Source organism: Metopolophium dirhodum, chromosome 3, assembly GCF_019925205.1.
Source record: "Metopolophium dirhodum isolate CAU chromosome 3, ASM1992520v1, whole genome shotgun sequence".
NCBI classification, from domain to species: Eukaryota; Metazoa; Arthropoda; class Insecta; order Hemiptera; family Aphididae; genus Metopolophium; species Metopolophium dirhodum.
Window position 1 is genome coordinate 36,807,003 of NC_083562.1, and position 13,281 is coordinate 36,820,283.

General features: G+C 34.4%; 1 protein-coding gene across 2 annotated transcripts in view; it reads left to right on the top strand.

The window, feature by feature from the left end:
* The window catches only part of LOC132940885 (rho GTPase-activating protein 7), a 111,162-nt gene extending 105,856 nt beyond the window's left edge, over positions 1–5,306 (top strand). For both annotated transcript variants that reach the window (XM_061008685.1, XM_061008686.1), the window contains 6 exons: positions 301–527; positions 693–1,004; positions 1,415–1,827; positions 2,021–2,172; positions 2,949–3,407; positions 4,857–5,306. In XM_061008685.1, the coding sequence (XP_060864668.1) occupies positions 301–527; positions 693–1,004; positions 1,415–1,827; positions 2,021–2,172; positions 2,949–3,407; positions 4,857–4,971 (1,678 nt within the window). In that variant the 3' untranslated portion in view covers positions 4,972–5,306. The remainder of the gene's footprint in view (positions 1–300; positions 528–692; positions 1,005–1,414; positions 1,828–2,020; positions 2,173–2,948; positions 3,408–4,856) is intronic.
* The last annotated feature ends 7,975 nt before the right edge of the window (positions 5,307–13,281 follow it).

Consider the following 13,281-nt stretch of genomic DNA (forward strand, 5'->3'; position numbering starts at 1 on the left):
AATTATTACGTCTCACGCGTTTATAGTATTTTTAATACGATTTCACAACGTTCGAGCAAGGAGGGAGGTCGACGTGACTTTTTAGTTAAACTTTGTAGTAGGTAACATTTCCGTCAAACGTCCACACGTTGTATGTCGGTGATTTTGATATGCAGACAATATAATATCATGGTGTATTATTTTGAAAAATAATAAATTATGGTATATTTAATTTTCCAAAAATAAAACCTACAAATATTTTAGCTGAATATTATTACGATATGACGTATGTCTTAACTTACAACGCCTTATAATTTACAGGGGGTCAGTTGTTCGGTGGCATAGTTTTCAAAAGACCAAACATCGGCCGAATGCCTTGGCCGGACAGATGGTCGGGTCGCTCACGGTTGGCCAGCTGTTGGTGTTGCGGAAGTTCGCTCTTCTCAAGCTTACCGCCATCATGGAACGGTATTGTCCGACACACCGGACCGGATGGAACTGGGAACTGCCCAAGTTTATGCGCAAAACCAAAATGCCCGATCCAAAAGGTACGTACGCTACGGAGGCGATGGGGCCCACACACAATGAAACGAAACAAAACATATCATAAAATTCCGTACATGAATTGAATATTATTATTGTTATTTAGAAAACATTTTTTGTTTGTCATTATTATTTCTATCATTATTCTCTATAATTGTTTTTCGTTTTAGATAAAACCGTTTTCGGAGTTCCGCTGATCGCCAACGTGCAAAAATACGGTTCGGCACTGCCACCGTTCGTCCAGTCTGCTTTTCGGTGGCTCGAAGACAACGCTCTCGACCACGTGGGGTTGTTCCGGAAGCCCGGCGTCAAATCCCGAATACAGCGCCTAAAGCAACTGGCCGAAGCCGACCCGGAGGACGTGAAGTTCGAAAACCATCAGGCCTACGACGTGGCCGACATGGTGAAGCAATACTTCCGCGAGTTACCGGAGGCCTTGCTTACCAACAAACTGTCCGAGAGTTTCATCGCCATTTTTCAACGTGAGTACAGTATTAGTAGTTAGTACCTATAATAATATATTATAATATACAGGATGATAAATTTGAAACTTTAAATACTATTATAAAGACCTGACCAAAACTGTTATCTCAAAGTAACCCGTGCAGGGAGATTCGCTGTTTTGCTTAGTTTATCGCATTACTTACTAAAAAAGTTCGAAGTGGCCATGCGTGGTATGTTAGTTAAGCATTGGTTATTTGGTTAAAATTATATTGGTCTGGATCTGAATCTTGCTGCTGTAGGAATCTTAGGATACTATTACTTATGTTTTCGAATGGTGAGGATTACATTTTGTTTTTAATGTTTGATTTGATTTCGGGGGAACCTATTTTTAATGATAAAACACTATACACATACTAAAATATGTACCCACGTAATATGCCGTAAACAGACGTTCCGGTGTACTTGCAAAAGGAAGCGGTCCATTACACGGTGCTGCTGTTGCCCGACGAACACCGCGAAGCCCTGTTCGCGCTGCTCGACTTCCTGTTCCGGGTGTCGTCCAGGAGCAACGTGAACCAGATGTCCGCCAGCAACCTGGCCGTGTGTTTGGCCCCGTCGCTGTTCCACCTCGGGAACGCCGGTTCCTGGTCGTCGTCGCACCCGCACGGCGGCTCCGCGCCGTCCAGCCCGGTCACGTCGCACAACCGTTCGTCGTCCGTGTCGCCACGCCGGAACCACCATCAGTCGCCTGCCGCCTCCGCCGCCACCATGGGTCTGCCCGATTCCAAGCAGCTGGGACAGAACAAGGCGGCGCACGACTGCTTGCTGTTTCTCATCAAGCACTACCGTCAACTGTTCGCCGTACGTATATACGTCATGCACGCAGTTGCGTAATAATTGTGGCGTGCAAGATGGGGGGGGGGGGCGAAATCGATCTATCTATAACCGGACACGTTACTATCTGACAATGACCCCCTCCCCCCACTACTCGTGCATGAATTTCGCACTAGGTCGATATCTGTTTATTAATCTGTGGTTTTCGTTTCCTAATCAGATGTCAGATGACGTCATGAGTCAGTGTCACTTCAGCTATATGGACGAAAGCATACCAATAAGCCTGGAAGAACTAGGAGCGGAAATGGGTCACGACTGGAGAGGATACCTGAACGTGTGTACGTCGGCGTTGCTTAAAGAAGCTAAAGACAAGTGAGCAACAAGTCTAATTTGTGTTCGTAAATGTATATTATAAACATTGAAATACCTAACCACAAACGATAGGTAGTTAATAAAAAAAAAACAAACTCTAGTGACTACATATAGATAGATAAATGCAGTCATAGTAAACACTCAAAAAACTGAAACTTTTTCAAATTTTTCTTTTTGCGATATTACACAACCAATTCTATATAGGTACATAGTGTATTATTCACAATATAATATTATATAGTGTTGTAAAATGCTCGAACAATTAGTATAACTAATTACTATCGTAGTATTGTCTATTAACTAGTACAAGTACGTATAAGTAAGCAATAATACCTATATGTAATATGTATAGAAGTAATAGGCTATACCTATAGACAATAGTATGTTCTGTAATTAGTAATTACCATATATTTTACTCGTCTTAAATCTAAACTTAATTTAATGTTATTTAATAACGACAATATTATATAATATCATATTATAAGGAGTAACACAAGGGGTAGGTATGTAAAATGATAAAATCGCCCTTCGAGGTGCACATGTACCCTAAATTTCAGAACCATGAGTGTGATAGACTTGGCTTTCGCGGACACACACACTCGCAAACGTCACAAACATTGACTTTTTTAATACATAGAAGATTAAAATATTAGATATTGTACAATCATACGACCACCAGATACAATATAATACCTATATGTTAATCTGAAAATTGACAACTTGGGCGCTGTCATATTATAAATAATAATATACGCGGTACTTGCGTGTGTTTTCAGGAACAGGGGATGGATGGCCGTGGGCAGTTTCGAGAACGTCGACATATCGTACAAGAAGGTCGGCGACGGACACCCGTTGCGGCTGTGGCGGGTGTGCACGGAAGTAGAGGCGCCACCCGCCGAGGTGCTCGCCCGGATCCTGTGGGAGAGGCACGTGTGGGACGCCGACCTGGTGTCGGCCAGGGTGGTGGCCAAGATGGACGCGCGCGCCGACCTGTACCAGTACGCGGACGCGGCGATGGCCCCGCATCCGGCCAAGGACTATTGCGTGGCCAGGTCGTGGCGAACCGATCTCAACCGGGGCGGTTGCGCGGTCGTCGAGACGTCCGTCGAACACCCGGACGCCAAGCAGCCGGCGGCGGGCGCGGTCCGTGGCATCGTGCTCGCCTCCAGGTACCTGATCGAACCGTGTGGTTCGGGCCGGTCCCGAGTGCTGCATTTGTCGCGAGTCGACACAAAGTGAGTGTACTATTTGGTTTAACCGTTTTTACGGTTCTCGGCGTTCTAGTGTGCCTTCTATAGTAGGCTATAGAGCTGATAGACCGTACCGATAGGTTTTTTTTGATTTTCCTCGTCGTCTTGCCAAGTCCGATAAATTCGTTGAGAAATCTGAAAACATTTTAATTTGTTATGAGGTTTATTACATTTAGATCGAAAATGTCATACATTTATACATTTTAAATATCAAATTCAAATTCAAGACAAAAATAGAATCGAAATTTTAATTCTTTGCGGTTGATAATTCGTATATTTACAAACTTTGATAAGTGTAGTTAGTGTAAATCTGCAGTTAAAAGTCCGTCTCAAATATGAGTGACCTGTACAGGTGACAGCCGACCTTTCTGTCGGATCAAACCCATCGAATAAATCGGTTTTCGATGACATTTATCGTTTGCTACGATCGACCGATGCCGAAAAATTGTTATACCGTATTAATCTTAGCAGACTGTAACCCATAAAAGTATATAGGTATAGAATAATAAAGTGACGCTCCGCATCAAAAAATAGTCTGCATCGAATCCCCATTAAATTTTCAAAATATTACGATTTTAGAAAATGTTTACTATAGGACTCAAACTTTAAGTCAACAATCGCGTGTCTTAAGAAAAAAAAATGTATCAAATATTGATACGACGGTATATTCTGGAGATTTGTCAGTGTGTGATAAATATAAAAACAGTGGTGAATAATATAATATGTGCCTATAATAATATGTGTCTATTATTTTTAATCGGTGCACTACAAGGTTGTATATACTCTATAGAACGGTGGTTTTAAATGTTTTCCTTTTCGGAATTTTTTCCTCATCATTGTCGCATGTTTACCCATGTCGCAAAACACCCAAAGTATTTGCATATTTTATTCATTATGTATGAAAAAGTATTGATATCATTATGAAAATATTCAAATGTCCTACAACGCAGTATTTTATTTTTTTTATGTTTTTAACATATTATTATCATTTTATCTATGAATATTTTTAAAAAAAAAATAGGTAAATTTTATATTTCTCTTACTAATTGAAATATTTATCGTACAATATTTCAGTTTTAAAATATTATAGTGACCCCCCCCCCCCCTTCCCTATTGTGTCTAAAAAAATTGACTAGGCAAAAATAAGAAATATATTTATTTTTTAAATTAAAATCAATATTTATTGTTTATGAGTATTTTGGGCGTAGATGAAGGAAAATAATTTCTATACACGCCACTATTAGGTCTCAATTTAAATATTTGATAATGATAATAAAAAAAAACCATATAACATTGCGGTTCAACAATTGTGCGTTTGCCATTCCAACGTATTGTGCAGTGTATATAATAACATAATATTATTTTATTGTATTGTACTCGAAACATAAACAAATAAAATAATATGATAATAACGACACCGTTGTCATTTTTCAGGGGCAGGACGTGCGAGTGGTACAACAAGATATACGGACACATCACTTCGAAATATTTGTCGGCGATACGAAAATCTTTCGAACACTCTGCCGACGGCCCCGAGAGCAAAGTATGACTCGGGCGCCGATTATTATTGGTTTTTCGTTTTTTTAATAATAATATATTGTTGTTGTTATTATTGTCGTTATTATATAATATTAATTAATCGTTCGCCCGCAAACGATTTCCGCGCGTCTGCGACGACACAACACAATTGTAATAATATAATATTTTATTAATAATTATTAATAGGTACCTATGTAATATATCATTAAATATTGTACATAGTTAAGTGTTATGTTATGAGTGTTATACGATAATCGGACGACGAGTCGCGATGATGATAGACGCGTTCAAATATTATATATTTGTATCATTGTATTATTAAATAATTTTTTATTATTATCATTATTTTATTTTGAATGTTCTTGCTGTACACAATATTATTATAATATAAACTAGACCGCGTTGTTACAAAACAGTAGACTGATCGGGGTACGTGTATCCGCGCGTGCCCCTCCCCTTCCGACCTCCTAGAAAACACAAAACTCGTATCGGTTTTTTTTTTTTTTTTTTAATGAATTCGTAAAGGTCATTATTATTACGAATTATTTTTGCTTACGAATAAAAACACTGACGACGACGCAGTGATACGACGCAATTATAATCGGTAGGTATTATTATCGTTATAATAATATTATTATTATATTGTTACATCGTACACGCGAAACTCAGTGCGGTGTATCGGTACAACCGCAGCAAAACGGTGCAATCAAAAACAGGGTATAGTTTTCGATTGTATATTTTGAAAAAAATTAATTCGCGTACCAATTATTAAGAAAAGTTCCTATGATGTTATTATGATTTATATCGTACGACGACAGTATATTATTATATTATGCTTATGCAGTAACCGATGTTCAGATCATTCGATTATAATATAATTATAATACCGCGATTTGACTTGTATTACTACCTATATTACACTGTGCACAATCCGAATAAACGATACCTGCACGGACGACAAACACTGTTAAACATTTTCAAATTCAAATGTCGACCACGGGACCATAATGGTAATATATTATTGTTGATTTATGCCGAGAGTAAATAAACACATCACATATTATATTATTATAATATTTATAATAGACATTTTACTTAATTTTTAAGCGTTTGAAATGTATATTTTACCATTTTTTTTTTTTTTTTTATAATCATTATTATTATTACTGTGTATTGTGTTTGTTAATAGCTATAATGAGTATACTATATTATTATGTAGGTGCATCTTACCTTATTTTTCAAAAGAAAAAATCGCGCATTTTATGTCTTGAAATATAAATTATTATTACGCGTTTTTAAACTAATATATAATATATTTGTACTTTTCGTCGCGTAAGACGAACTATCGTGTATAATATAATAATTATTATTATTGTTCAGTGTTAGAATATAGTTACCTTATTATATAATTTTTTTTCTCGTGTTAAATTATGATTTAGAGATATTATAAAATAAAAATATTGTTCTTCAGTATACAAAACGTTTGTATTATACTTTTGCCTATTATAATATATTATTGAACATCGATCACTATAGTCATAATATATATAGGCATTTGACTAAATATTATATTGTTGAGTTTAAATTCAGTAGTTAATGTACATTGCGCAAATATTGTTCGTAAGTCATAACTTATGAATAATATGGGTACAGAGCAATAGAATACACTATTGTGATGACTTGAATTTTATAACTATATGAACGGCAAAAGGCTTAGCTAAGTCTGACTTCTTAATTTAACGTATTAAGCATTTAAAAAAATAAATGTTAATAGTTATCAAATATTAATATAATCATACGCATTATAGTAAATTTTATTTTATACACTAATATCATGTTAGGATAATTCAAAACTACTTACAAACATATCACGATTTCCAGACTTTAATACTATTTGCAAGCAATTTTGTTTTGCCAGCTAAGTGCCTGTTTCGGCCGTTCGGGCCATATATTATGTCACGAAGTGTTCCCTAACACCTTTTGCGTTCGTCTGCGAATTTCCAAACACCCTCCTTTCTCTCCTTATAAATACCATCCAAAACGTAATAACGCTCAACAACTCGGGGTGTCTTATTATAACTGAATAAGGCCATTGCCACCAAAGCGTCGCGTCGTATACAAAGTCATGCGTAACACGCATAATCATGGTTTTGTAATATTGTGACCGCAAAATTTGGATCAAGTGACCGAGTGACTCATCGTTTGAAGTAGGTATATAATATTATATTCTCCATTAATTTTGTTGACGAAGTACCAAGCTCGGCGAAGAATATAATATAACATAATATTATCTTCTATATACCATGTAAGTTCCTATCAAATGAACGTTCTATACATATAATCGACTGGCCCGCGGAAAGCGATAATTTTAAATTCCTCTTGTTGTCATATTTTGGGTGTAGTCCAAAATAAAAACATAAACCCACGGTTTATAGCCCAATAATGGGCTCATTTTGCATAAGCAACGTTCCTGCACTTGTTTTCGAAATAATGAAGGCATTATGTTTTCTAATAATCTTTCCACGCGATTAATAATTATATTTAATAAAAACCATAATAATAATAAATATAATATAATGATCGGATCATCAGGGTTGGGCAACATACTAAAAAAAAAAAGGATACACGCACTTAGTGTATCTAAATATACAAGATACAAGATACTTACATTGTGAATGTAGAAAAGATAAAAGATACATGATACTTTTGTATTTCCAAATTAATTTTATTAACTATTAAATTTTATAGTTATTTTACCGGCAGTTGACACACACACAGTTGATTATATATTTTATTCATAGTTGACCTTTAAATAAATACCGTTCACTGCACTATGGAAATAATAATATTCTTCAACTCAAATAGTTTAGTTCAATGGTTTTTCCAACCATATTGTTGGTATACATGCTATATAACAATCGTTAGCACTGCAGCGAGTTCCATTCCACAATTTTTGGATTGTCATTATTTTTAATTTTACATTTTTATGACGTGATGCCTATTCGGCTTAAATCCCTTTTTTTTATGTATTGTGAGTTCTTTTACCCAAACAAATTTGGACAACCGTGAGAGGAAGGGGGTGATATATTCAACTCTTGAAAACAATAAATGTATCCAAGTAGGTTACCTATATAACCTGACCAAACCTATACTTGTATTATGCACCGTTCATCGCTTAGCTACGAAATAACGAAAGAAATGCCTATATATTATGTTATTCGTGATAATAATATTATTATGAGGTACATATTATATTATACTTTTCGATTCCAGTCACAAAACCGGGCAACGCGTATAGCGACGAAACGATAAACACTTAACAACATAATAATTATAAAAAAATATACAATTTGAACAAGATTGCGTTTAGTATTTCGCAGACGGTTAAATGGAAATTTTCAAAATCAATTACAAGACGGCGAGACGTAATATGCATATTATTATAAAGACGATCCTCGTGAGACAGTCGCGTTTAGCTGTTCAGTGCCCGCTCGTATAGTTTAGCCGGGACTTCCAATTTTATTTACATTATGTGTACAGGCGCTGTCCAATAAATATATGACCGACATTGAACAAGCATAATATCACTATAACCATAATTTAAATCGACTTAAAATTTTCAATCTCAAATATTTGTGTAGTGAGTTTGCTCTTTAGCCCAGTACATGATTTTGTGTACATATAGGTTCAACACGGCTTGTTCCTCAAGTCAACGCGTATTATGCACCATTTGTCAGGTCGTATAAAGTTTATTCAGTAACTGGTCCTGTACTCCTGTGCGCAGTTTTGCTAGGAGGTTAAGACTCCCATTTCTATGTGAATATACAAACAAGTATATACAGGACGCCCAATAAAGATATAACCAAACGTGATACAAATATATATTATACATATATAGATACTTAAAAATATGACGACTTAATGTTTTCAATTTAAAATATTTGGTTAATGTTTGCTCTTTACTGGACGCCCTGTACACTATTTTGTGTAGGTTCAATTTATTATTGTGTACGCGGTTTTGAAATACGACGCACTACATAACTAAATAGGTATTGAATATGCACTGCTTATAGTCCAGTTACGCATATTGTGCACTGTGCAGTATAATATTATGTACTTTGATGAGTGGAAAAAGGAAGCCCGAATTACTTCCGGTATACAATTTAAACACAATATATACCTACTTATATTTTCTAATTTTTTTTAAAATTTTATTTCAACAAATTGCAGTGGAGGCAAAGCCCGTCAAGCAGAAGATCCAGTTGGTGGACGCGAAAAGTAGTTGGAAGTCCATTGGGCTTCTGGTAAATGATTTGATCACACTAATGTTTTAATTTACAGACGAGTAAATATTTTTCTTCTTTTTTTGGTATTTCGATTGTTGTCGTTATCGGACTTTGAGAAAAGGGCCAATTTGCTACAGTGATCACTGATCGGAGTGGACGGACGGCTGAAGCAAAGGAAAATGTATAAATTAATCATAAGTTTCGAGTACAATATTTTCAGAAGTGTGATCAAGTTACCAAAAACTCATAAGTTTGTATTTGTATACAAATGGAAATAATTAATAAACAAAACATTAAAACCTATGTTTTTAATTCTTACTATACCAAATAAATACTTGTTTTCATATGTATACAGGCTGAATGCCAAATGGTGATTATTTTAAAAGTAAACACTCGTGTAGTCACAAGTCACGTCTCAGTTTAGTAGGTACCTATTTCAAAAAGTATTAACATAGTACAAAATAAATTTTTTCACATAATATGTATTCATTAACATTTTTGAAAAAAAACTTTATTATTTCCAGTTTTTTTATCGTAATTTTTTTTAAGTTTATTACTTATTTGGATAACAGCATACGTCATTATTAATACTCCAAAACAAGATATTATTATTTTTCTAAGATTTTTGTTTTATAAAAACGAACCTATTTACACCATTATACGGTACGATGGTACAGTGGTGTCATTTCAGTTTTTGAGAGGAGGACAAAATTATTGATCTACCCATAATAAATCTGAAAAAAAAAACCGATCGTTAACAATTACAAAACATCACAATTGCATTTTTATCGCAATACAAATAACCTTGTTACATAATTTTATACTTACTAGTTACTTTAATTACGGTTATCTGAGATACCTAACCGTGGTTACTATATCATATAATATGCATAAATACCCTTTTTATTTGAGGGATAAGTAGATAAAAATGAATAAATTATTAATACATACGTAGAGGGATACCTAAATAAATTACCGATTGGCTGTTAGCTACTATAATTATAGTAATATAAAGGTCCAAAACTAGCCCATACACGCCACACGGCTCGCTAATGGCAATGGGGCAAATGCCCCCCCCCCCCCCCCCGCAAAATGACGCAACTGCGACGATATTGGCATATAAGTTAATAACAGCAGGCTACCTAGTAAAATTAATATTAATATTTATTACATAAAATAATATATACAATAATAATTATATAATTAATTACGATTTGTTTTAGAAAAAAAAATAATTCAATCCACCGTATTGCTAATGAAAAAATAAACCACTAATATCAATAATATGTACCTAGTATAACATAAATTATAATATTATGAGGATTATATAGATACTTATATTACTTATAGGTACCAAATAACCTAATAAAATATCCTTAGAAATATTTACCGTCTCCGCTCTGCGGAATCGTTTTTTACCTACGTACATTTTTACCACTATAGTAAGGAAAACTAATGGGGAATACCTATTGTAAACTAATATTTTCAGTCCCTATAGATGTTCAAATAAAAACTGTGCGAGTTATTAATTTTTTGTGATTTTGATGAATTTCGTAAAAATATGAACTCTAGGTGCTTATAATTTATGTAAAAAAAATAGATAGTGACTGGATTTTCAACATTAAGTACTTGTATAATATTGCCGTAAGAATATCCTATAAGTCATGAGCATTACCTTGTACTTGTACAATTTCAAGCTCACAAGACTTCAGTGGCGGTTTTGGGGGTGAGGCAAGTGAGGCGCCGCCTAACCTAAAATTTTAAGTAAAAAATACTATTAAAGTATTTTTTGGCCCACCGATAGCATATTATACATATATTATTTCGATATTAATTTTTAACGTTTTTATGATTTTATTTGAGAAAAAAATCTTCTTTGCCAAGTTTAATAATATAAATTATTATTTATTATATTGTAAATGGTAAATCATTATATTATTTAGTGTTTATCACCAAAAATAGTGATAAACCGATAAGAAATGTATGAAATAATTATTACGTAAACAAACGCTATAGTGTTTCAACCGGCGGCAATGTTCCGTCAGTAAGCACCGTTTAACTCCGCCTCAGAGTATGTACTATTGTGTACATGAATTACGCACACAAGCGTGTATGTACGCGACTATTAAATAACTAGAGTTGCGCATGCGCAATGATCATTGTGAGGCTCGACTAATATCCCCTTTTATGTACTAAAAATAGATTCGGTATACAGGAATATAATATAGTCAGCCGGCGTTTCAACGTAAAAACACATTATCAGTAAAGATGTTATTGTTACAATCGAGACTCGGGACAGTCCAAATTACAAACCGTTGTCCGTTGTAATATCTATTGATAATAATTTTATATTTATCATTAGTCATTTCTGTCTTGACGTCTTGTACGAACGGTAGCTTGTGTACGGTTTCGTTAACGCAGTTGACTGCAGCAGTCGACTACATGACTGCTCTGAGCACCAGTAGTCTGCAGTCGACTGCACCGGTATTTTGTATGACTGCTGCAGTCTACTGCAGAAACGAAACCGTACCTTTACACTTTTTCGGCGATTCCGGTTCGTCTTAACACGTCTACGTTAAAACATATGTGCGAGTGCTGCAGTTTTTCGTAATAAACATTATTAAATTAATTACTGCTGGAGTTATGACGTGTCCAGTGACAGACGTGGTAGTTATGTTGTCGGAGACGCCGTTTCGACGATGGAATTCTGATAGTAAAAATGATTTACTAAAAGTGGGTAAGCCTATTCCGATTTTGTCAGCTTTGGCTCCTGACAAGAAACTAAGTAAGGTATTCTGTAGGTCATTTAATCCAAATTTATATCGACAACACTCTTGGTTATGCGGGAGTCATTATATACAAAAATTGTTTTGTTGGCCATGTTTGTTGTTGGGTAAAATGAAGTCTGCGTGGAATACTGTTGGGTATTATGATTTGAAAAATTTATCTAGAGGTATACAAATACATCAAACATCAAAAGAACATATTCATAATCATTTAGGATTAAAAAACCTCGAAAAAAATTGTTTTACTATAATAGATGTTGTTAATGAACATGGTAATTTGTTTAAAAAAAATTATAATGAGAATGTGAGATTAAATCGTTTATTTATGGAGCATTTAATCGATTTGGTTTTATTTTTGGGAAAACAAGAGTTGGCATTTAGAGGTCATGATGAAAGCAGTAATTCATTAAATAAAGGGAATTTTAGAGAGTTGTTTGATATGCATATTATTAGGTGTTCTCAAGAAATACAAAATCATTATAATAGTATAAAAAACATATTTTCAGGTATGTCCAAGTCCATACAAAATGATTTAATTTCATGTATTTCTGAATTTTTAATAAACCAAATAAAAAATGAAATCAAACAATCTAAATTTTATTCCATTCAAATTGATGACACTACAGATATCAGTAAAAAAACACAATGTTCAATAATAATTAGATATGTTACAGATAAATCTGAATTGGTTGAGCGTTTCTTGGGTTTTCATGATGTTAGTGAAGACCGCACGGCTCAAGGCTTATTTAATTTGGTTAATTCTGTTTTACATGAGTTTGATATAGAAAATAAACTAGTTGGACAATCTTATGATGGGGCATGTGTAATGTCTGGGCATTTAACAGGTTTACAGGCTAGAGTTAAGGAAGTTGCACCTAATGCTTTATTTACACACTGCCTAGCTCACAGATTAAATTTGGTATTGCAACATGGTTGTAGTATAAATGCTGAATGTCGTATATTTTTTGCTAACCTCACTGGTATCGCTGCTTATTTTCACAATTCCACTTCACGTACTAATTTTGTAGATACTATTGTAGGGAAAAGAATTCCTCAATTTGTCCAAACAAGATGGTCCCCACGGTCAAAAATTTTACACACAATAGTTAATGAGTGGTCTGGGTTTATAAATGTTTTTGACTGTATTAGCAAAGATCCAAAATCGTCATCTGAATCTATTTGTGGTGCTATTGGTCATCTTAAAAATTTAAAAACTTTTGAATTTGCTTTCTTAGCACTGATATTTAG